This window comes from Plecotus auritus (assembly GCF_963455305.1).
Source record: "Plecotus auritus genome assembly, chromosome: 11".
NCBI classification, from domain to species: Eukaryota; Metazoa; Chordata; class Mammalia; order Chiroptera; family Vespertilionidae; genus Plecotus; species Plecotus auritus.
The window spans coordinates 49,678,173-49,702,660 of record NC_137777.1 but is presented as its reverse complement, the minus strand read 5'-3'; the positions used below and the strand labels follow the sequence as shown (position 1 = coordinate 49,702,660).

General features: G+C 38.7%; 1 protein-coding gene across 1 annotated transcript in view; it reads right to left on the bottom strand.

The window, feature by feature from the left end:
* Nucleotides 1–24,488, bottom strand: part of PRKDC (protein kinase, DNA-activated, catalytic subunit) — a 236,358-nt gene that overhangs the window by 181,230 nt on the left and 30,640 nt on the right. The window contains exons 17-25 of the mRNA XM_080647098.1: nt 23,263–23,378; nt 22,772–22,931; nt 19,837–19,923; nt 19,062–19,181; nt 18,486–18,645; nt 9,208–9,314; nt 2,057–2,147; nt 1,103–1,266; nt 348–500 (exon numbers count right to left, since the gene is read on the bottom strand). Coding sequence (XP_080503224.1) covers nt 348–500; nt 1,103–1,266; nt 2,057–2,147; nt 9,208–9,314; nt 18,486–18,645; nt 19,062–19,181; nt 19,837–19,923; nt 22,772–22,931; nt 23,263–23,378 — 1,158 coding nt within the window. The remainder of the gene's footprint in view (nt 1–347; nt 501–1,102; nt 1,267–2,056; nt 2,148–9,207; nt 9,315–18,485; nt 18,646–19,061; nt 19,182–19,836; nt 19,924–22,771; nt 22,932–23,262; nt 23,379–24,488) is intronic.

The window sequence follows — 24,488 nt, the reverse complement described above, 5'->3', positions numbered from 1 at the left end:
TTTCCCTTCCTATACAAACTTTAGGAAAAGACAATTTTTTGGACACCTTTAATGTGATAACCAAATCCATCCAAATCAAATTTTATAAACAAAAGAAAGCATTTTTTAATGCTATCATCCTACATTTTACAAATAAAATGAAATACTTATGCATGTTTGTAAAATGTGTTTTTACAAAGATCTGTGAGTATATTTTTGCTAAGATAAAGTGGCTTGTCCTGGGGAATAACAGTGGGAAATACAATATGGAGTTTTACTTTCAGTTTCATATATTCCTATATTAATTAATACATTTTACCAATGAAAAAGACTATCCCAATCCAAATATACAGACAGCAATCACTTACCTGATCTACATCACATGCAAGTCGAAGTAGCACAGGAAAAGTTCGCTTATAGAGTTGGTACATAGGTGGGGAACCCTGACCATCTTCAGGTATTTGAGTGGCTTTGCCCAACATAAACATAACCATGCTATGTAAAAGTTCACAAGCTGCAACCTAAAATAGGCCAGGAGTTCAAAAAAGTTTAAGTTTTCATGTTAACAAGAGAAGAATATTGTATAAAATTAATGCTTTTCTGTTCACTTTGATCTTTAACCAAGAGTTAAGAATTGAAATTTTAAATCTTTGGGCAATGGGACTAATACATTCATAAGAAATATACTTCAATGCTGCCATGTTGCGGAACTTTGCTTCACTTGTTAGCACATTTTCAATTATCACTACTACAGTGAATATCTGAAGCATTCTGAAAATGTACAACTTACTAGAAAAACTTGGGATTACATGTTTCTAATCTCCCAACTTGAGAAGATAATCGAGCACATGAAAAATCACTGTTAAATGCCCTTTGTACTATATTTTCTAATATAAAGTTTTTAGTATATTAATGTTTTGCCAGGTTATCTATTAAGATGACTTATGTTTAACTTTCATTTATCAATAACATCTTCTGATAATTAACTCATTTTCTAATTATTATATTATAGGAAATATAAAATTAATATTGAATTGGCTGAAATATATTATCTATTCCCTAAAAAATGTATGTCTTAAAACCAACAGACTCTAAATAATAGTGAAATGAAAAATAAAAGTACTTTAGTTTGTCTGTCACTGGCTGAAAGAGCTAGTTCCGTAACCCGAGGCAGAAATATATCCAGGTAAATGACAGGCTTCATATCCATAAATGGTACTGGAAAACTGAGTCTTTTTTCTCTATCCCATGCTACATATTTCTTCATCATTTCATCTGAGGATGCAGCTGTTTAAAAATATTAAGAAGAGCATTTTTTTTTTTCATTCAAAACATTCTCATACTAACTGCTCTACAATTCATTAGTGAAACCAGAGTATTTTGTTATACTTTTAAGTTAAGTACTTTATTCATTATTCCTCTTTTGGTTACTTCACACATGTAACTACAACATTACAAATCACTGATATACTATTTTTGAATTTAATTTAAACTAATATTTTTAAATAAGTCTAATAATATGGGGTGTTGAATTTTCACTTTCAGCAAAGACTTAAGGTAATCTGTGTAAAAATTATAAGTAAATAATATTCTTATTAAAAATCTCTTTAAAGCACTTATTTTCCCAATATAGGCTATAACTTCCTAAATAACCAAGTCACTAGTATATTTAATATGAAATTTCAAATGTAAAAATAGATGAATTTTTGCTAAACGAAATCCTAATTATCATTAAAAACACTCTAAAAAATATCCAAATATTAAGAATATCATGTTTAAAAAATACTGAATTCCTGAAACAACATTTAATATAAAAAAGAATGTCAAATTAGATTGTTTCAAAATGAAAAATATGTTTAATAACCAAACTAGAACATTTTCCCTGTTACTGTAAAAAATTATTCAGATGGCATGGTACAATCAAAGCACTTCATTAGGCAATTATTCTTTGTAATCTTATTTGAAAATATGTTAATAACATATAGGATAAATATGAGTATAAACCATGATCTGTACTTCTAAATTAAAGGACAATACATCTATGAGGTTAATTTATTTTAATAAAAAGTTCATTTACCTGTTATAAGATTTTTGCTTACTTGCCCTCCTAGAGTGCCAAGCATTTGTACTACTCTAATCCTTATTTCTTCTAAGGACAGTGCTTCATTCTGCAATGGAACAATCGCATTACATGTGATGATAACTGAGTTAAAATTAAAGAGATTTATGAGAGGAAAGAAAAACCATTTTACAACTCTCTTTATTGTTAATGTTTCCCAGTGGTCCACTGTATCCTACACAGTACTACTGTTAATTTTATTGCAAATTCATGAAAAGAAGAAACATCTCTTCCAATATTCCACTTACATGTCCATTTCCTAGGCCAGCGATTCCAAAGTTTCAGCAAAACCTGTCACACCGTTAAAAGTTACTAAGGATTCCCCAAAGAGCGATAATGTTGGTCGTATTTATCAATATTTATCATATTAGAAGTTAAACTTAGAAATTATTTAAATAATTATTTTATTTAAAAAAACTAAATCCATTACATGTTAACAAATGACATATTTTTAGGAAAAGTAACTACTAGTACACAGGATGGGCAAAATAGGTGTACCGTTGTGAGTATACAAAACAGTTTATTCTTGTATTATTATTTGCTTATTATTGTATTATTTTCCATATGAACAACTATAAACCTACTTTTGCCCTACTCTGTATTTTCTAAATACACAAACAAAAACCTTAGAAAGCGGCATTGTTTCACATTTGTGCAAATTATTTTCTGGCTTGCTAGAAGACAGCTCTTATGACATGTTGTTAGGGCTACAGTTGGAAGCTATAGAAGGAGGGAGTCATATTTTGTTATTCCTTTCAGATAGCTATGATTATTCTTTGATAGTACACCAACACTAACAAGTGCTAGTTTCTTAAAGATTAGTTAAAATGAGGAATCAGAAACTTTATCAAAAAATTTTATACACTCTATTACATTAAAATCCATTGGTTTATCTTGCACTTTGAGTGGATTTTTTACCCATGGATGATTTAGTAACATAATATATTGTTCATCTGAAGTTACTGGTTCACTGGGTTATTGATATCTACCAAATATTGACACATTTGATTATATATGCAAAAAATCAGTTGTTAATATTACCACAAATGTCATCAGAACATTGCCAGGGGTGCTTCCTTTTGTTGTTGTTGTTGTTGCCAGTATTACAGATGTCCCCCAATTATGCCCTTCATCAAACTCCTACCCTCCCCAGGCCTTCCCCACACTATTGTCTGTGTCCATAGGTTATGTATATATGCATAAATGTTCTTGCGTTAATCTCTTCCTGTCCCCTGCATCACCCTCCCCACTGAGATCTGTTATTCTATCCCATACATCCATGCCTCTGGACCTGTTTTTGTTTTGTTTTGTTTTGTTTTGTTTGTTAAATATATTTTATTGATTTTTTACAGAGAGGAAGGGAGAGGGATAGAGAGTTAGAAACATCGATGAGAGAGAAACATCGATCAGCTATCTCCTGCACACCCCTTACTGGGGTTGTGCCCGCAACCAAGGTACGTGCCCTGACCGGAATCGAACCTGGGACCTTTCAGTCTGCAGGCCGACGCTCTATCCACTGAGCCAAACCGGTTTTGGCTGGACCTGTTTTGTTCATCAGTTTATTTTATTCACTAGAGGCCCTGTGCATGAAATTCGTGCACTGGGTGGGGGTTGTACCTCAGCCCAGCCTGCACCCTCTCCAATCTGGGACCCCTCAGGGGATGTCCAACTGCCGGTTTAGGCCCAAACCCACAGGGATTGGGCCTAAACCAGCAGTCGGACATCCCTCTCACGATCCAGGACTGCTGGCTCCCAACCGCTCGCCTGCCTGCCTGCCTGCCTGCCTGATTGCCCCTAACCGCTTCTGCCTGCCAGCCTGATCACCCCCTAACCACTCCCCTGCTGGCCTGATAGATGCCTAACTGCTTCCCTGTTGGCCCGATTGCTCCCAACTACCCTCCCCTGCTGGCTCGATTGCCCCTAACTGCCCTCCCCTGCTGGCCTGGTCACCCCTAACTGCCCTTCCCTGCTAGCCTGATTGCCCACAACTGCCCTCCCCTGCCGACCATCTTGTGGCGGCCATCTTGTGACCACATGGGGGCAGCCATCTTGTGCGAGGGCGTGATGGTCAATTTGCATATCACCTCTTTATTATACAGGATTAGAATCCACATATAAGCAAGATCTTGTGATATTTGTCTCTCTAACTGGCTCATTTCACTTACCATAATAGTCTCAAGGTCCATCCATGCTGTCACATTCCATTATGTAAATGTAGCACAGCTTTTTAATCTACTCATCTACTGATGGGCACTTGGGCTGTTTTCGAATATTAGCTATCTATATATATAAAAAGGCAGCTACCATACGGCCATAATGACCTAACAACCGGTCGCTATGACGCCCACTGTGGCCAGCGAACCACCCAATCTGGGGGTGGGGCCAGCGGCCAACATCACAGCCCCTCCCCCCTGCCGGCCTGCCCCTGATCAGACTCTCCCACCCTGATCAAGAGCTGGGCCTGATGGCCAAATGCCCCCTTCCTTCCCCCCTCCCGCCAGCCACACCCCCACTAGCCCACCCCACCACAATAGGCCCGCAACCTCTCACCCCAGCCAGCCCACCCGTGATCACACTCCCACCTCAATAGGGGGCGGGACTGGCCAGCCAACCTCCTGCAGCCCCTCCCCTAGGTTGACCACACCCCCAATGGGCCCCCACCACCCGGATCGGCCCACAGCCCCTCCCCCTGGCCGGCCCTGCCCCTGATCGCCACCCCACCTCAATAGGGGGCATGGCTGGCCAGCCAACATCCTGCAGCCCCTCCCCCAGCAGGCCACGCCCCCGATGGGCCCCCATCATCCTGATCGCCTGCAGCCCCTCCCCCTGGCAGGCCCCACCCCATATCGGCCCCCCCACCCTGATCAGGGGCAGGCCCGGCCGGCCAACCACCCATGGCCCCTCCCCCAGGCCATTGGCCCCCGATAGGCACTCCCACCCACCCCATTTGGGGGTGGAGCCAGCTGGCCAACTGCCCACAGCCCCTCCCCATGGCCTGCCCTGCCCCCAATTGGCCCCCCAACCCCAATCAGTGGCAGGGCCCGCCAGTCCAGGTGGGCCGGCCAGCCAATCTCCTGCCATCCTCTCCTCCCGACAGGCCCAGCCCTGATCCACCCTGATTGGGGCTGGGCCAGCCGGACCTCACCCGTGCACAAATTTGTGCAATGGGCCACTAGTTGTAAATAACGCTGCTATGAACATAGGGTGCATATATTTTTTTTTGATTGGTGCCTTGGGATTCTTAGGATATATTCTCAGAAGTGGGATCACTGAGTCAAACAGCAGTTCCATTTTTAATTTTTTGAGGAATCTCCATACTGTTTTCCACAGTGGCTGCACCAGTGGAAATTCCCACCAGCAGTGCACTAGGGTTCCCTGTTCTCCGTATCCTTGTCAGCACTCACTGTTGGTTGATGTATTGATGGTAGCTATTCTGGCAGGTGTGAGGTGTTATCTCATTGTAGTTTTAATTTGCTGATCTATCTGATGATTAGTGACTTTGAGCATTTTTACATATGTCTTTTGGCCATCTGTATGTCCTCTTTGGAGAAATGTCTATTCATGTACTTTGCCATTATTTAATTGGATTGAGAAAAACCTTTTAAGTATTGAAGAGCTGTCAAGTTCATGATGATAGTTACAAGTTTTCCAAAATTTTAACTTTCTTATCTTTTTAAAAATATTTTTTTTTTTATTTTGGAGAGGGAGGGAGAGTGAGAACGAGATAGAAACACCAATGATGAGAAAGAATCATTGATTGGCTGCCTCCTGCATGCCCCACACTGGGGATCGATACAGCAACCCGGGCATGTGCCCTGACCAGGAATTGAACCATAAACTCCTGGTTCATAGGTCGACACTCAACCATTGAGCCACATCAACTGGTATGTCTGTCATTCGTTCTTTCAAATAAATATGGTATTCTTGAAAAATAGTGGCTACACTAGTTCAAAGCTCAAAGAAAGCATCACACAAGTGCTTTTCCTGAAGACAACTGTCACACTTCAGTATGCAGCAGATTGCTTTAGGCAGACTCCCTGTTTCATCACACAGAATATTTAAAAAATGTGTACTCCAGAGTCAAAACTTAATAAAGTGCTAAGGAACCAACAGTGTTACCCATCATTACACCACAGTGAAAACATCAACAAGTAAAAGTAGTGTGGCCAAGCACTGAAATCACCTGGGGTCTTAGGGAGCAGAGATTGTGTATCTACAGAGATTTTATTTGCGAAACTGGAGATAAGCTTAAATACTTTTATCCTGTTTTATCAATATGTGATCAAATAATTTTTAAAAATTAGACAACCATTTCTAAGATCATTCAAGTCTCTCAATCAAAAGCTATCAAAAATAATAAGGTGGGAAGAGTTTACCCTGGAGTATGCATTATCAATTCTAGACAGTAATATTTTTTCAAAATTTTATACTACAAAGCAATAATAATCAAAACAGCATTATATTGACAGCAAAACAGACACACAGACCAATGGAACAGAATTGAAAGCCCAGAAATAATCATGACCCACAGGGTTGAGAACCACTAGCAGGGTTGCCTAAGACCATCGGAAAACACAGATATTTACATTACGATTCATAACAGTAGCAAAATTACAGTTATGAAGTAGCAACGAAAATAATTTTATGGTTGGGGTCACCACAACATGAGGAACTGTATTAAAGGGTCGCGGCATTAGAAAGGTTGAGAACCACTGGTGTATAGGGATGATGCTCTAACCAACTGAGCTATCCAGCCAGGGCCTGGACAAATAATTTTGGGCAAAGGAGCCAAAACATGCAATGAAGAAAAGAAAGACTCTTCAGTAAATGGTGCTGGAAAAATGGAAAAGCCACGTGAAAAAGAATAAAACTAAACTGCTATCACCATACACAAAAATTAGCTCAAAATGTACCAAAGGTCTAATTACAAAACCTGAAACAATAAATAACATAGAAGAAAACATAAGATAATAAACTTATGGACCTTGGTCTTAAAGAGAGTTTTATGAACTTGCCATCAAAGACTGGGAAAATAAAGGCAAAAGTATATGAAGGAGACTACATCAAACTAAAAAGCAGAAAAACCATCAACAAAACAAAAAGGGAACCAACCAAATGTGAGAAGATATTTGTAAACAATACCTCTGATAAGGGGTTAATATCCAAAATATACAAAGAACTCATACAACTCAACAATAAAAAACAAAAAATCCAATTGAAAAATGGGCAGAGGACAACAGTCACTTCTCCCAGGACATACAATGGCCAACAGATATATGGAAAGACCCTCAACTTCACTAGCTATTAGGGAAATGCAAATCAAAACTACCCTGAGAGCCCGGCCAGTTTTGCTCAGTGGTTGAGCATCAACCGATGAACCAAGAGGTGGCTTGTTCGTATCCCAGTTAGGGCACATGCCCGGGCTATGGGCTCGATCTCCAGTAGGGGGTGTTGCAGAAGGCAGCCAATCAATGTTTCTCATCAATGCTTCTATCTCTCCATCCCTCTCCCTTCCTCTCTCTTTCAAATTAATAAAAACACATTTTTTAAAAATAATACCATCTCACCTGTTACAGTGGCTATCATCAACAAAATAAGTAATAACAAGTGTTGGAGAGATTGTGGAGAACAAGGAATCCCTACATTGATGATGAGGACATACTAGTAAACTGATATAGCCACTATAGAAAACAGTATAGAGCTGCGGTTGCCAACCAGTGGTCCGTGGACCCCTGGTGCTCCGTAAGGTCCAAAAGGTTGGCGACCGCTGGTATAGAGGGTCCTCAAAAAAGTACAGAGTTACCATATGACTGGGTGTCTACCTGAAAAACTAGAAAACATTCATTCATAAAGATACATGCACCCCTATATTCATTGCAGCATTATTCACGGTGGCCAAGATGTGGAAACAACCAAAATGTCCTTCAATAAATGACTGAATAAAGATGTGGTATGCACATATAATAAAATACTCTTCAGCCATAGAAAACATGAAATACTGCCATTTGCAACAATATGGATGGACCTTGAGAATATCATGCTAAGTGAAATAAGTCAGACAGAAAAAGTCAAGAACCATATGATTTCACTCATATGAAGGATATAAAATTTAAAACAACAAATGAAAAATAAGACCAATAGACAAACAAAAACTCATAGATAACAGGTCAACAGTATGGTGGTTACCAGAGGGAAATGGGGTGGAAGGAAGGTAGCAAAGGATAAAGAGGGTCAAATATATGGTGATGAAAAGAGTGGTAAACACACAATGCAAAATACAGATGATGTATTATAGAATTCTATACCGGAAACACATATGATTTTATTAACCCATGTCACCACAATAAATTTAATTTTAAAATATTTTCAAATTTTAATTTTTACTTTATACCTATATACTAATCCAATTTTCTCTATTTACATCATTTTTTCCAATTACATTACATGCCATATCTGAAAAATACTGTCAACAAATTAACATAAAAAAATACTGACATGACTTGAACTTGACAACATTATATACTTAACACATTGCAGATGGATCACGAGAATTCTTGTGTTTTCTGTTCTAAGGTTTGTGGCCAATCACGAAAATTCTTTAAAAAGATATTAGCTTGTAAGAACATGTAATAAATAACTTCAAAATGCAATGGGTATTTAATTTTAAAGCATGCCTTTAACATTTATGTAAAATGTTTTTTGTACTCATTCAATAGAAACTTATCTGGCCACTGAGTAAAGCTAGCAATAAAACTACTGGTCCGCAATGTGTTAAGATCCAATCAGTAAATCAATCAATCATTCATAATATCAGTATTCCCACTGTTTACTGATTTTGAACTAATTACTTTTTATTATCCACTAACTATACTTAAAGATGGAGACAAACAGGAAAACATGAGCAAGACAGTAAACTAAATAATTTAGCTACACTAAACTAAATAATTTAGCTACACTTTTATTGCTAAAAATATATTGAGATTATTTCCATACCATATTCTAATTTATATGTAACACTAAGATTTTAAATAAAGATTTTTACTTTTCACAAGTATTAGAATCTGATCTTTGCATTATTTAAGGTAAAGAAAATACAAGGGATTTCTTACTGATAAGATGTTCTTTGTGTTTTTCAGATGCTTCAACACAACTTTATTAAATCCTTTCTGGGCAGCCCGAGAAAGTGCTGACACTTCCCAGTTATTCTTGTTCTCACCTATCAACAGAAAACAAAAATGAATTTTAAATAGCATTCATTCATTGACTTAATATTAGGGTGAACATACTGTATTACCAAATCAAGACATTAAAATCCTAATTTTAATTATGACTAAAAATTACTAAGTTTCTAAAACAAAAATTTATTAATAGTGTTTGTCTTAGTTTTAAATATCATTGTCTACACAAAGAAATATGATTCCTTGAAGAAGTGTTAATTCCAGAGATTGGGCAGGAAACACACTAAAGTAATAATGAGAGGTAGTGGGGCTTCAGGAAAGAAAAGTTTTACACTATACATCCTAACTTTATATAAGTTTATGAGTACTAAAAAATATTTCTCTACATAACCACATAACTATCCAATTCAGGACATGGCCCTTGAGACATTGCCCATATTTAATCCTTAACCCCATTCAGGTTCTAGCATTGATCCCATGTTCAGAACCATATTACATTTTATTGTTTGTTTCTTTAGTATCTTTTAAACTGAAACAGTTCTTCAGTCTTTCCTTGCATTTCATGATTTAAACATTTTTAAAATTATATGCCAGTAATTTGGTACGCTGTCCCTCTATTTGAATTTGTCTAATGTTTTCTCAGGACTAGATTCAGGTTATAGAAACTACCTGTAACATCCTACTAATCCCTTTAATTAACTATTGAGTAAAATAAAATCTTTGATACATGTTCATTTACACCAGCACAGTCATAATTTCATAGCTATAAAGTTACTTTTCACTGGTTCTGGAGATGCCTAGAAGATTTGCTGACAGAGCCAGGTAAACTGCATTGCTGAAGGATACACACCTCACAGGTTTAATCTCAGCCTATCTTCTTGGCTCCTAGAAATGAATCCCAAATGACAATAGAACCTTGTCCAGCTTTCTGCTAATCTGGTTCCTGCCTTTACATGATTTCATGCTTTTGGTTTGCTTATGCCCAATTAGCTGGTCCCCACGGATGGGAGTAATGTCTGAGAATTTGGGTTTATGGTCTACTGACCATTTGGTAAACTTCTGTGGACAGATTCTAGAGATTTCTTCTCTATTGGGCCAGAGATGAAAAAGAGCATTTGTTTTTCAGTGTCTTTTTATTATTATTATTATTTTGTAGATCAAATTAGTTAATTTCGTACACTGGGAAAAACAGCTCTTTGATATTTGAACTGCTCAATGTTTTGTTGGTGTCTTGGGTCTCTTGAGCTATGATTCAAATTGCAGAATTAAAGCCCTGGCTGGTTTGGCTCAGTGGATAGAGCGTCGGCCTGTGGACTGAAGGGTCCCAGGTTCGATTCCGGTCAAGGGCATGTACCTTGGTTGCGGGCACATACCCAGTGGGGAGTGTGCAGGAGGCAGCTGATCGATGTTTCTCTCTCATCGATGTTTCTAACTCTATCCCTCTCCCTTCCTCTCTATAAAAAAAAAAAAAATCAATAAAATATATTCAAATTGCAGAATTAAAGCTATAAGCCCTCCATTTGCCTGTGTGTCTATTAGCCTGATTTGAGAAAGGCTTTTTCTTCGTTCCTTATGTGTATAATGTTCTCCTATATTTGGAGGGTATTAATACATTAGATTATAAAGTCTCTTAAATTTAAAATCTGTTCTTACTTATTTATACAAATTAGTAAACTTACATAAAGTGAATATTCCTAAATTTTTCTGAAAATAAGGACCTGTGCTTATAATGTTTTAAATGAGCCAGAGTGTTTTTGTTTTTTTTTTAATCTTACAGAAACTAGCTCAGAAGCATTTTAGGAATCCATGTTCACATACTCAAGCACATCTTTGGTACATGAGACAAGTGTAATAATCTGGGTTTAAAAAAAAGAAATAATATTTTTTCCATCAGTGTTCAGCATAATACAGTATACATTTTATTCTACTTGAGTCTTTTTTTGCTATACTAATTCAGGCTTAGTAGGCCAGGAAGTTAACATACTTCTCATAAGCTTCTATTGTAGTATAAAACGTATAACAGAAAATGTATTCTTTTAACTATTTTAAGTATACAATTAAATGGCATTAACAACATTCACAATGTTGTGCTCACCACTATCCATCTCCAGAATTTTTCATCATCACAAACAGTCCTACATAAGTTTTAAGTTTATGAAAAGTGTTATAAGTTTATGTTCAAATAAACTGTATCTTTATTTGGGCAAATTTTTTATTTCCCCAGTAATTATGTTTTACAGCATGCCAGCTAGAAGGTAATTTCTAAGATTTGCAGGTAACTTGAAAACTGGACTAAATGAGTTAATTAATGGATAATTATTGAATACTCAGGTAATTTATAAGCAAATTACAATAATTGATTACTAAGCATCACTTTTAAGTTTGTGTACTTTTGCTTCTCGTTTTTATAGGCTATTACAAGGCTAGAGCTTGGGATCATGTAAATGAATGTGTCAGTGGTATCGTTGTGCTCATAAGCTCTATGAATCTGACAGACAATTCTCAATTATCCACTCCAAGTTTTCTCAACAAAAGAGATAAGTTTGGTAATAAGTTATAATTAACTAGAGGCCCAGTGCACAGATTCATGGACAGGTGGGGTCCCTCAGCGTGACCTGCAGCGATCGGGCTGAAACTGGCATCCAACATCCCCCGAGGGATGTAGCAGTGCGCGAAGTGGCAGGTGGCCATGGAGGAGCAGCTCCCAATTACCCAGGCCCCACTCATCCTGGCCCCACTCATCCCGGTCAGCTGAGCGGCACTCCCACTGTGGGAGCACACTGTGGGAGCACACTGACCACCAGGGGGCAGCTCCTGCATTGAGCGTCCCCCTGGTGGTCACTGCGCATCATAGCAACCGGTCGACCGGTAGCTTAGGCTTTTATATATATATATAGATGAGTGGTTGAAACCACAGAAGCAATAGAACAGAAATACAATTGTAGGTGTGCTTTTCATTTTCAAGGAAAGAGATTAGTTTTCTCAAAAGCAAGAGAATCTTGGGCTTTTTGGTATCTGGATCTCTTTCAACAATTGGAACATACTAAGAACTCCACAGATTTTTGCTTATGTAAATTAGAACTAGCAATAACTACCATATTGGAAGTAGATGTAACTTTTTGAAGACTTTCATATTTACTTGAAGATCACATGTTAGCATGCATATCTTCGCAGTATTTTGTAAACAATTTAATCCCATCAATTCCCTGAGAGGGACTGCTATTTTAAAATTATGTCAGTTTGTTCCAGAATACGAAAGAGCATAATAAAGGGCAAAACTTGGAAAATGAGTGTAAAAAGAAACTATAAAATAAGATAAAATTTTGGAAAAGGTGACTCAATTTTAAAGGATGTACTTCTTTGGTTTCCTTTGTCTATAATATGAAAAGTTACTCTTTACTTTCTGTGTAACCTTACAAGACTGCAAAAATTCAGGATCTTATCAGAATAATTTTCTGAGCTTTATGTTGACTTCATGGCCTAAAAGAGAAGATGCAGATTGTGCACCTTTGGCAGAAGTGGCACAGAATAACTCTGCATTCTTCTCAGCAAACCATTATCAGGGGACATATGCTGTTGACTGGTCCCACTACTAGTCAACAGGACAAGGAGGTATCTGCAAGGTGCCTCCACTAAAAAGTTAAAATTTTATCCATGATCATGGGATAAAACATATGTTTGGGGATAAGGTATTTTATTTATTTATATATATATTTTTTAGAGGAAGGGAGAGGGAGAGAGAGATAGAAGCATCAATGATGAAAGAGAATCATTGATCAACTGCCTCCTGCATGCCCCACACTGGGGGTTGAGCCCACAACCCGGGCATGTGCCCTGACCAGGAATCAAACTGTGACCTCCTGGTTCATAGGTCGATGCTCAATCACCAAGCCATGCCAGTCAGGCTGGTATAAGGTACTTTAAAAGTATATGTGATAGGCAGAATTTTAAGATAGCCTATGACCTTCTCCTGCTGTTACTCCCATAATTGTGTTCCCTTATGTAACAAAAGATTAACAAGGTAGGCCTAATTTAATCACACCTGTCCCTTAAAAGCAGTCTTCTCCAGCTAAGAGAAGAGGAAGCCAGAAAGATTTGCTGGATGTGAAGATGGAGGGGGCCATAAGCAAGGACCAGAGAGAGGCCTCCAGGACCTGATTAGCCCTGACAATCAGCCAGCAAGGAAATGAGAATCTCAGAGCCTGTCAATAACCTGAATAGACAGCAAGAAAACCCTTCCCCAGAGTTTCCAGTTAAGAGCCCAGCATGGCCAATACCACAATGAAATGATCAGACTAAGTAGAGGACTAGCTGAGCCCACCTGGACTTCTGACTTACAGAACTCTGAAATAACAGATGGGTGGTTTTTCACTTTTTTTTTTATTGATGTGGTTTTAAACTGTTAAATATGTGGTTATTAAACAGCAACAGAAAAAAAAACACTGTAAGACTTTCAATTTTTTGTTGAATTTAATATTTTCTATTTGAGCCAATGGAATATAATCTTTCTAAAATGATTTATTTTGATGCTCAAATTATCCCAAATTTTACCTGTGATATATTTCCATCACTCTCTGAACAATTCCTTGCTTTCTGGATGTTTCAGAAAATATAATTTTCTAGGTTAAGCTTGTATTTTCCCTGTCAGTCATTTCCCCAAGGAATTCTAATTCCTTTTCATGGAAAATGGTATTTAGAAGCCATGATCTTGACACTAGGTTTGCTCATTACTATTACGGTATTACTACTCCCAAGCAGGCCCTTTCCATGGATAGAATAGAATATTATGTGTGTGTTACACATACATACACTTCATGCTTTCATCTCCATTCTAGTTATTCATCTCTGTGTATATATGTACATGTATATATACACACACACATATGTAGATACGAATATAGATATAAATTACCACCTTCCTCACCCTCCTTGCCTGGACCCACATATGCCAAAAGGCTGCCCCAACATATCAGTGTCCCCCACCCTGCTCCACCTCTGACCCGACACAGGCCAACCCTCAAGGCTGCCCTCCTCATGCTCCCTGGGAGCACCACTGCGACCCTAACACCCACCTTCCTCTATGCCGCTTAAAGGCCTTAGGACTTCAGGAAGTGGAGAGGGAGAGGACCTCAAACAACTAACTCACACAAAGGGAAAAAGAGTCACTTTGAAACTACAAAAAGATGGAGCAGACGCTCGCTAACCAAACGGTCAAAATGAACATGACTGATAATGGCACCAATTGCTACCATGATGCTGTGAGAAGGACAGAGCATCAGCTCTGAGTGCTTCTACCAAAAGGCATAACTCACACCTCATCATGAGAAACATCAGGCAAGCCCACATTAAAAGACATTCTATAAAATAACTGGCCTGTAATATTAAAAAATGTCAATGTCATGAGAACTAAGAAAGTCTGAAAACTATCCCACTTTAAAAGAGGCTAAAGAGTTATAACAAATAAATGCAGCACATGGTGCTATATTGAAATCTAGACCACAACAAATCCAGCCATAAATACAGCTGTAAAAGAAATTAATGGGACAACTAAAAATCTGCATATGGACCAAAGATTAATCTATCCATGTTGTTTTTCTTGATTTCAATAATGATACTGTGGTTTTGTAAAAGAATATCCTTGCCCTTAAGAAATATACATTGCCCTGACCGGTTTGGCTCAGTGGATAGAGCGTCGGCTTGCGGACTGAAAGGTCCCGGGTTCGATTCCAGTCGAGGGCATGTACCTTGGTTGCGGGCACATCCCCGGTGGGAGGTGTGCAGGAGGCAGCTGATCGATGTTTCTCTCTCATCGATGTTTCTAACTCTCTATCCCTCTCCTTTCCTCTCTGTAAAAAATCAATAAAATATAAAAAAAAAAAAAGGATGCAAAATATTAAAAAAAAAAGAAAGAAATATACATTGCAGTATTTAGACATAAATATCCATGATGCCTGCAACTTGAAAAGGGTATATACATACATATACAAAGTGGGACAAAAGTAGGTTTACAGTTGTAAGTGCATGAAACAGAGTTTATTCTTTTTTAAAAAATATATTTTATTGATTTTTTACAGAGAGGAAGGGGGAGGGATAGAGAGTTAGAAACATTGATGAGAGAGAAACATCGATCAGCTGCCTCCTGCACAACCCCTACTGGGGATGTGCCCACAACCAAGATACATGCCCTTGACTGGAATCAAACCTGGGACCCTTCAGTCCGCAGGCCAATGCTCTATCCACTGAGCCAAACCGGTTAGGGCTAGACTTTATGCTTGTATTATTATTTATTAACTAGAGGCCCGGTGCATGAAATTTATGCACTGGTGGGGGAGTTTCCTCAGCGCAGCCTGCGCCCTCTCACAGTCTGGGACCCCTCGGGGGATGTCTGCCTGCCGGGGGGATCAGGCCTAAGCCAGCAGTCATACATCCCTCTCTCAGTCAAGGGCTCTCGCAGTCTGGGACCCCTTGCTCCTTACTGCCTGCCAGCAGCGGAGGCAAGAGAGGCTCCCGCCATCGCCGCTGCGCTCACCAGTTGTGAGCCCAGCTTCTGGCTGAGCAGCACTCCCCCTGTGGGAGCACACCGACCAACAGGGGGTAGCTCCTGCATTGAGCATCTGCCCCCTGGTGCTCAGTGCGCATCATAGCGACCAGTAATTCTGCGAATCGTTCCACCGTTCAGTCGATTTGCATATTAGGGTTTTATTATATAGGATCATTGTATTATTTTCCACACAAACAACTGTAAACCTACTTTTGCCAAACCATGTACACACACACACATATTATCACACAATATGTATAGAGAACAAGTACATGCAATAATAATGTATGTGGAACAAAAATCTTAATTGCTGAATTTGGGTAAAGAGTATATGGGAATTCTTTTTACTATTAATGCAACAGTTCTGGAAGTTTGGTAGATCAAATAAAATGTTACTAAAATTGTGGCTGTCTTTAAGATTCTAAATTTTCTTATTATTGAATTTTACTACTCTCTACTTTTCCCTATCTTCTAATTATTTACAGTTACACATATTTATCAACAGATAAATCCTTTGCTTAAAAGAATCACAATAATTTCATTTCAATAAAGCAAATAAAAGCACCACAGAGATATTTGCTACTAGATTTATTAATTTTTTAACTAAGACCATTAATTTTTAGTGAGCTACTCAACAAGCAGCACTCTTTATATAATGTGAATTTTAAAAGCCTAAGTAAGCTATAAACATGGACTAATTTGTATTTTTTATCTCTAAGCAATACTTGTTATTACTATCATTTACAGAAATATCTCCCAAAATTGTGACTCACTCTTCATGAGCTCTGCATATATATTGAGGTGTTACAAAACCAGAAACAGTGAATGAAATTTGTCACACACCGTTCACTTAATGTTTCCAAGCCAACAATATTTAATTTGATAAGCATAACCAATGGACAAAGACACCAGGGGGGTGAAGGAATGAGTTGGGGGGGGTGGCAATGGAGGGATAAGGACACATATGTAATACCTTAATCAATAAATAAAAATTCAAGTTGAGTAATAATGATTAACACAGATGGAATTTTACAAAATAACACTCGATTTTCTACTTTGAGGACAGTAAAGTTCAAATTCTTACCAACACTTCAGTGTCTTTCTCCAAACTGAATCTTTTTGCTTCCTGTGATAACAATGTCCCTTTCCACTGTGGTTTTAGTAAATCTGTTCCCCCCAACTATAAGTACTACTCTTCTTGATTGTAAAACTTTTGCATGGAATTTTTTATTTTAACCTTTTCCCAAACCTATTTCTCCTATAACAATTCTTCTTAACTGGTTAGCATTAGGGCTTCATCAGTTATATTTTAAAAACCAATAAAAATCAAGTGAGATTAGGTCAAAATGTGAAATTACTATTACATTTCTTGAAGTTTTAATTCCTGTTTGACTTATTCAACAAGCATCCTATATAATAAAGAGGTAATATGCAAATTAACCCTCACAAGATGGCTGCCTACAACCAGGCCGGCAGGGGAGTTAGTGAGGGATGACCAAACGACTGAACAAGCAGGCTGCATGGGGCGCCCAGGCCAGCAGGGGGTTTAGTAAAGGATGACCAAACGACTGAACAAGCAGGCTGTGTGGGGCGACCAGGCCAGCAGGGGGGTTAGTGAGGGACGACCAAACAACTGAACAGCAAACAGCAGGCTGCTTGGAGCGACCAGGCCGAGGGGGGGGGGGGGGGGGCAGTGGGGGGCAACCAGGCTGGTGGGGGGTGGGGGTGGGGCAGTTGAGGGCAACCAGGCCGGCAGAGGGGGCAGTTGGGAGCGATTAGGCTGGCAGGGGGGACAGTGAGGGACAACTAGGCCGGTGGGGAGGGGGGGCAGTTGGGGGCAACCAGGCCGGCAGGGGGGGAAGTAAGGGGTTACCAGGTCGGGGGGGGGGGGCAGTTAGGAGCGACCAGACCAGCAGGGGAGGGGACAGTTGGGGTGACCTGGCCAGCAGCAGGGGGCAGTTAGGGGCGACCAGGCTGATGGGGGAGCAGTTAGGGGCAACCAGGCAGGCAGGCGAGCAATTAGGAGCCAGCGATCCAGGATTGTGAGAGCGATGTCCAACTGCCGGTTTAGGCCCGATCCCCAAGGGGTCCCGGATTGGAGAGGGTGCAAGCTGGGCTGAGGGGACTCCCCGCCCCGTGCACAAGTTTTGTGCACCGGGCCTCTAGTCTATAATAATAAAAGCATAATATGCTAATTAGAGCACACAGCGGAACAACCTTCCCGATGTCCTTCTGAACAATCTTCCGGACGAAGCCGCAGCTGCAAGGACCAAGGCAAGATGCTGCAGCTGTGAGGGCTGAGGCAAACCGCTAAGGCTGAGAGGGCCAAGCCCCTTGCACGAATTTCGTGCATCAGGCCTCTAGTTTTTTATAAGGCAGTGAACCAAAAGCTATAAGGAGTTCAAGATATTTAAGATAAGTTCTTGCCCTTGAAGATGTTATAAAGCTTAGCAGAATATAAGTGAATAAAATGAACAATAAGTCTAATGCCTCAGTTATATTTCCCATGTCCCAATTATACTGAAATTAATTGGGGAGATTACAAAAATACCAAATATATTTTGAATACATTGGGTTCATATTTCAGAAATTGCAAAACTACAAATAGCAGTCCTATTTTAATTATTACATTGCCCTCTTATTTGATACACATAATTTTAAACGTTACCTGATAAGGCTGAAGTTTTCAAATACCCGTCAAGACTAGGGAGAATGTCCTTATAATAGGGCTGAATTACTTGTTTACTGATGTAAGCCGACCATTCTTCTAGGGCATGCAGGCCTGCTTCTGCCAGGGGCGGATAGCTCAAGCCCAGTTTAAAAGCCATCTATATGTTAATACAAACATGGTAAACTGAGATGCAGTAATTTAAGATTTAAAGAAAAAAACACCACCAATTAATTATGGTTTCTAATAAATAAGCCTTTCAACAGCCAGAATGTGAGACCCTACTGGAGGTAAGTGGGTGCATCCCAGGTCATTATTAGAAAACCCAGCACCACTAGTCTATATAGTTGGTGACATGCTGCAGACTTTCAACACATCCACCTATAAGGGAAGCTCAGAGAGGACAAGACAAGTGTCCCAAGTCCCAAAACTACTAAGTAGCAGAAGTAGAACTTAAACCAGGGGTGTCTATTAGCAAGCATCTACTGTGACTGCTATGAAAAGACCTTGATATTTCCATGTTTTCTAGGAATTCATATGTATATGAAATTGATTTGCTCAAGACAATGCATCTACCTGCAATGCGGGAACGTAGGCTCTAACATCAAGTTCAATGATGTCATGTGGCAGGGATAGAATAAAGTTCAAACAGGAGGCCAAAAGTTCATCTTTGTATTGTTTCATTTTAACTGATACCTTAAAAAGAAAGAAAAACCTCAAAGAAGGCAGAGGAGGGTGGGTAAAAAGAGATTAACCAATGAACTTGTAATCACATATGCATAACCCGTGGACACAGAGAATGGGGCTATGCATATATGGGCCTGGGGGTTTGAGGGGTGGGAGCGGGCTGGAAGAAGTTAATTCGGGGAAAAGGAGAACCTATGTAATACTTTCAACAATAAAGATTTTTAAAAAAGAAGAGAAAGACAATGCTGTACACCTGAATAGAGCCCATGCTTTGAAATCAACTAAAAAACAGTTACCTGTTCTCAAATATGAAAAATGACAATGCAGCCTTTATTTGACATGGCAATGTTCATTTTCAAATTAAAGACTGACTTCTAGGAAAAGTTTATTTGAAGTAATTAATCCCATTATATGGAAAAGCTAAAGAATCTATTAATTATGAGTTTCCATCACACAAATTTTTTTTAAGAAAACTCAAGGGACTTTTGAAGCATAATGGTTTGCCCTGTTAGTGTTTCTTAATCCTTTAATCTGGATCTGAATAAAACAAACCAATTTTTAAGTAATTAGATCATTTATGAACACTAACATTTTTTAAACATACATTCATTTTTTTAAAAGCCCATTTTTTAAAAACCCACTGGATAAATCATTTTAAAATTACCTCTTTACCAAATTTTGCAAATAAAGCGAAGCAGGAATACTTTTCTGGGTTCTTAGGAGACTGTTTCTGACTCTTAGGACCAACTCCCTGTTGAATAAAATAGTAAATTAGTACAGTGAAAAATGACCAGATATTTCTGTGTCCTAAGCCCAGTAATTCCTCTCCTTCCTTCTGAGAGGTGAACTCATATTCACTTTGCCAGGGTGCCATGCAGATGGGCAGGCAGAGGCCAGTGAGAAACGGCATGAGTGGGAGGTGGATGGCTGGTCAAGAGCCACAGTCTTGGCTAAGTCCATTCCCCTTTCCCCATCTTCCAATACATACACTTAAGAGCAATGAGACCTGCTCATCCTATAATTAACCAGTCAGAATACTCATGAATGACTTAAGCCTTAGGTGCACTAATCCAATTATGCTCAAACTTTACTAACCATTTAAGTGGCCATCTGAGTGGCCTGTTAGCACAAACTGCTGAGCCCTGCCCCGGGAGTTTCCCATAAGCCTGAAGAGGGCATGAGATGTCCCAAGTAATACTGGGCTGCGGGCGTAGGCCCACACTTTAAGAACCTCTGTTATGGCCCAGCTGGTGTGGCTCAGAGGTTGAGCATCGACCTATGAATCAGGAGCTCACAGTTTGATTCCAGATCAGGGCACATGCCTGGACTTTGGGCTCGATTCCTAGTAGGAAGTGTGCAGGAGGCAGCTGATCAATGATTCTCTCTGATCATTGATGTTTCTATCTCTCTCTCCCTCTCCCTTCCTCTCTGAAATCTATAAAAATATACTAAAAAAAAAAAAAAAAAAAGAACCTCTGTTATGCCCTAGCCCGTGTGGCTCAATTGGTTGGGCGTCTTCCCAAAAGGTCACTAATTGATTCCCAGGCACATGCCCAGGTTGCGGGTTCAATCCGCAGTCAGGGTGTGTGTGGGAAACAACCAATTGATGTTTCTCTCTCACATCAATGTATTTTAGTGATTCCTTGAGACCCCGCCCCGCACAATTTACAAACCCACCCAAGCCCTGCGCAGCAGCTTTTGCATATAAATGGCCTGCCCTATTGCAGCTTAACCTAACAAACTGCAGCTCTGGTCACAGAACTCCAAAACCTCCAAGCAAAGAGGAGAAATCTGCAGATCTTACTGTAGCTCCTGTTGGTGGCCTCAGACAGTAGCTGACCTGCACCCCATTGGAGATTTAGAAGCCAGTGTACCTAGTCGTCAGTGTGAGACGACACCAGATTTCAACTCCTTACATCCATAAGTGACACATTCAAGAGGCAGACTCAGTGAGCACCAAAGCCCCACTGAAACAAGTCCTGCCCCATAAGGGTGTCTCCAGCACAGCAGTTCTTAGTTCTTCCATTATAGACACAGCAGGTCGTCACAGCCAATTGGCCTGGAGGTCATTCCTCCAAGTGTACCAACAGCAATCAAGGCTTAACTACAACAAGACTTTGCACTCAGCCCACAAAGGGGTGCACCAAGAGTGTCCACCTCAGGTGATTGGGGAGGCTGAGCCACTGGACCTTATAGGTCACCTACCACACAGAGCCACTCCATCAACAAAGGGAAGCAGCAAAATGCAGAGACAAAGAAACATGTCACGAATGAAAGAAATGGAGGAAAGCAAACTACTGGACTTAGAGTTCAAAACCACATTTATAAGGTTACTCAAGAATCTTCTAAAAACCTCTGAGGAACTTAGTGAGACCTTCAAGGATCTTAACGAGAATGCCAAAAAAATGCAAAAGGACCAGTCAGAAATTAAGCATACACTGTATTAAATAAAGAATATACAGAAATTCAACAGTAGATCAAAGGACCCCAAGAATCAAACCAAAGATCTGAAATATGAGGAAACAAAAAACACCCAACCAGAAAAATAAAAAGAAAAAAGTATTCAAAAATATGAAGATAGTGTAAGGAGCCTCTGGGACAACTTTAAGCTTACCAACATCCGAATTATTGGGGTGCCAGAAGAAGAGAGAGAGCAAAATATTGAAAACCTATTAGAAGAAATAATGACAGAAAACTTTCCCTACCTGGTGAAAGAAATAGACTTACAAGTCCAGGAAGCGCAGAGAACCCCAAAAAAGAGGAATCCAAAGAGGACTACACCAAGACACATCATAATTAAAATGCCAAGGGCAAAAGACAAAGAGAGAATCTTGAAAGCAGCAAGAGAAAAACGGTTAGTTACCTACAAGGGAGCACCCATACAACTGTCAGCTGATTTCTCAAAAGAAACTATGCAGGCCAGAAGGGAGTGGCAAGAAATATTCAAAGTGATGAACAGCAAGAACCTACAACCAAGATTACTCTACCCAGCAAAGCTATCATTTAGAATTGAAGGTCAGATAAAGAGCTTCACAGACAAGAAAAAGCTAAAGGAGTTCATCAACACCAAACCAGGATTATATGAAATGCTGAAAGGTATTCTTTAAGAAGAAGAAGAAGAAAAAGGTAAAGATAAAAATTATGAAAAACAAAATGACAACAAATACATACCTATCAACAAGTGAATCTAAAAATCAAGTGAATAAAAAATCTGATGAACAGAATAAACTGATGAATATAATAGAATCAGGGACATAGAAAGGGAGTGGACTGACAGTTCTTGGGGGGAAGGGGGTGTGAGGGGTGTGGGAAGAGATTGGACAAAAATCTTACACCTATGGATGAAGACAGTGGTGGGGGGAAAGGGCATGGGGTGGGGTGGGGAATCAGGTAGAGGGGAGCTATGGGGGGGAAAAAGAGGAACATCTATAATAATCTGAACAATAAAGATTTATTTTAAAAACATAAAATAAAAATACCAAAAAAATTAAACTTTAAAGTGCAATATCCTACAATCTCAAATTTTTATAATATTTATACAGACACATGCAATCTAAAAAAAAACACAGGCATATTCAATGTCCTGCAAAAACACTTACCTCAAAATATTTTATTTTCTTGGCATTACTCACAGCAATAGAAAGCAATTTGTAGAAACCACTAATGAGTGGCAACCGTGTACACTGACATATTAATTCATATGCAAATGAGTATAACCAGGGCTCAAAAAATTCTACATGTTTCTCAGGAAGAATCTCTCTGTAAAAACAAATTAAAAGCTCAATGTAGAAATTTTTGTCATACTATTTTTATTCCGCTTTGAAGTTATAAGGAACATAATTAAAAGGTCTACGATTCCATTATATAATATTTTTAGGTATATCTATAATCCTTTTTGTTTCCTACTTGAGGGTCTTTTAAATATAAAAATAATAGTACATTTAGAGTATTTTAACAATTCATAGAAGCAATTTAGGTTGTAAGTCTTTTGCTATTTTATTTCTTATAGCTATATAAGAATTTTTCCTATATTATAGCCAATAACTGACAATTTTCGCTCTTAAATAATCAGAATTTTTTTTAAAAATACCTGCAAAATTCCACCAGATTAATGAAAGCTGAAAAATCTTTAGGTTTAGCAGGATACAAATTAGCTGCTGGATCTGAAGTCGGGATCACCCAAACACCAGTGGGTTCATTTTCATCCTTAAAAATTGTACCAAAACAAACATTATACCAGTCAATCACACATTCATTCAACATATAACTGACCAACTGACTTCACAGCCAAGGTCTGATGTTATAAGGAAGGAATGCAAAAGTGAGAAAAGTACAGATGAGTCCTTACAGCTTACAATTTGAGAAAAATGATGGAACTCACAGAAAACACTAAATCTTTTCTTTTAAAGGATATATGGGAAGTGATAAAATAAAGTGATAAAAAAATTGATACGGATACAAACATACAAAGGGAGGAGTATCATTTGTTAAAGGAGCTAGCAATGATGCCATGATAGAGGTAGAATTTCCAAACTTAAAGTTTATAGAAAGCATCAATAATAATGGACTTGGAAGTTTCAAACTAAGAAACAAGAATAATTAACAGTATTAAGTAATAGTAACTTACTATTAAGTTACACAATGAGTTTGTGTTATCAAATTCGGGCTGAAATTATTTCAGACATACACAAAGCATAAAAAGCAATAAAACACACATTGGTGTTCCCATCAACCAGCATAAAAATTTGAACATTACCAGCACTATTAAGTCAATGTGACAAATGGCCTTTTTCTGTTTTATTATCCTCTGCACATCCTCCCCATTATCTCTTATCTAACTCTGCAGCATTACATATATACACTAACTCTAACAAGCATAATCTAGTTTAAAAAAAAAAAATCACTGGGCCCCCCATAGTGTTTTGTTGCTAAAACTCCTCAAATAAGAGCAGAGCAACTCCCAGCTAGCAGTCTAAAGCCATGAAAACTGGGTACAGACAACAGTCCTTTCCTGACTATGGTTTAAATCCTACTACCTTAAGAACACATGTAATACTGTCCACCTGAATCTGGAGTTTCCTTAGCTATAAAGAGGAGGAATACCAGGTTTCCTTATCCTACTACAAAGTCACCTCTGCACAAAATAGGATTTGACGTTTTACTATTGCTAAGGAACAAATAATAAAACAAGCCAAGTACACAACGTTTCACACAAAAATTCTTTTAACTTATTAAACACATAAATTACTTTTGAAAAATCTAGTCATAAGATTTGCTACACATTAGGCTATTACAAAAGTATCAACAATATATATT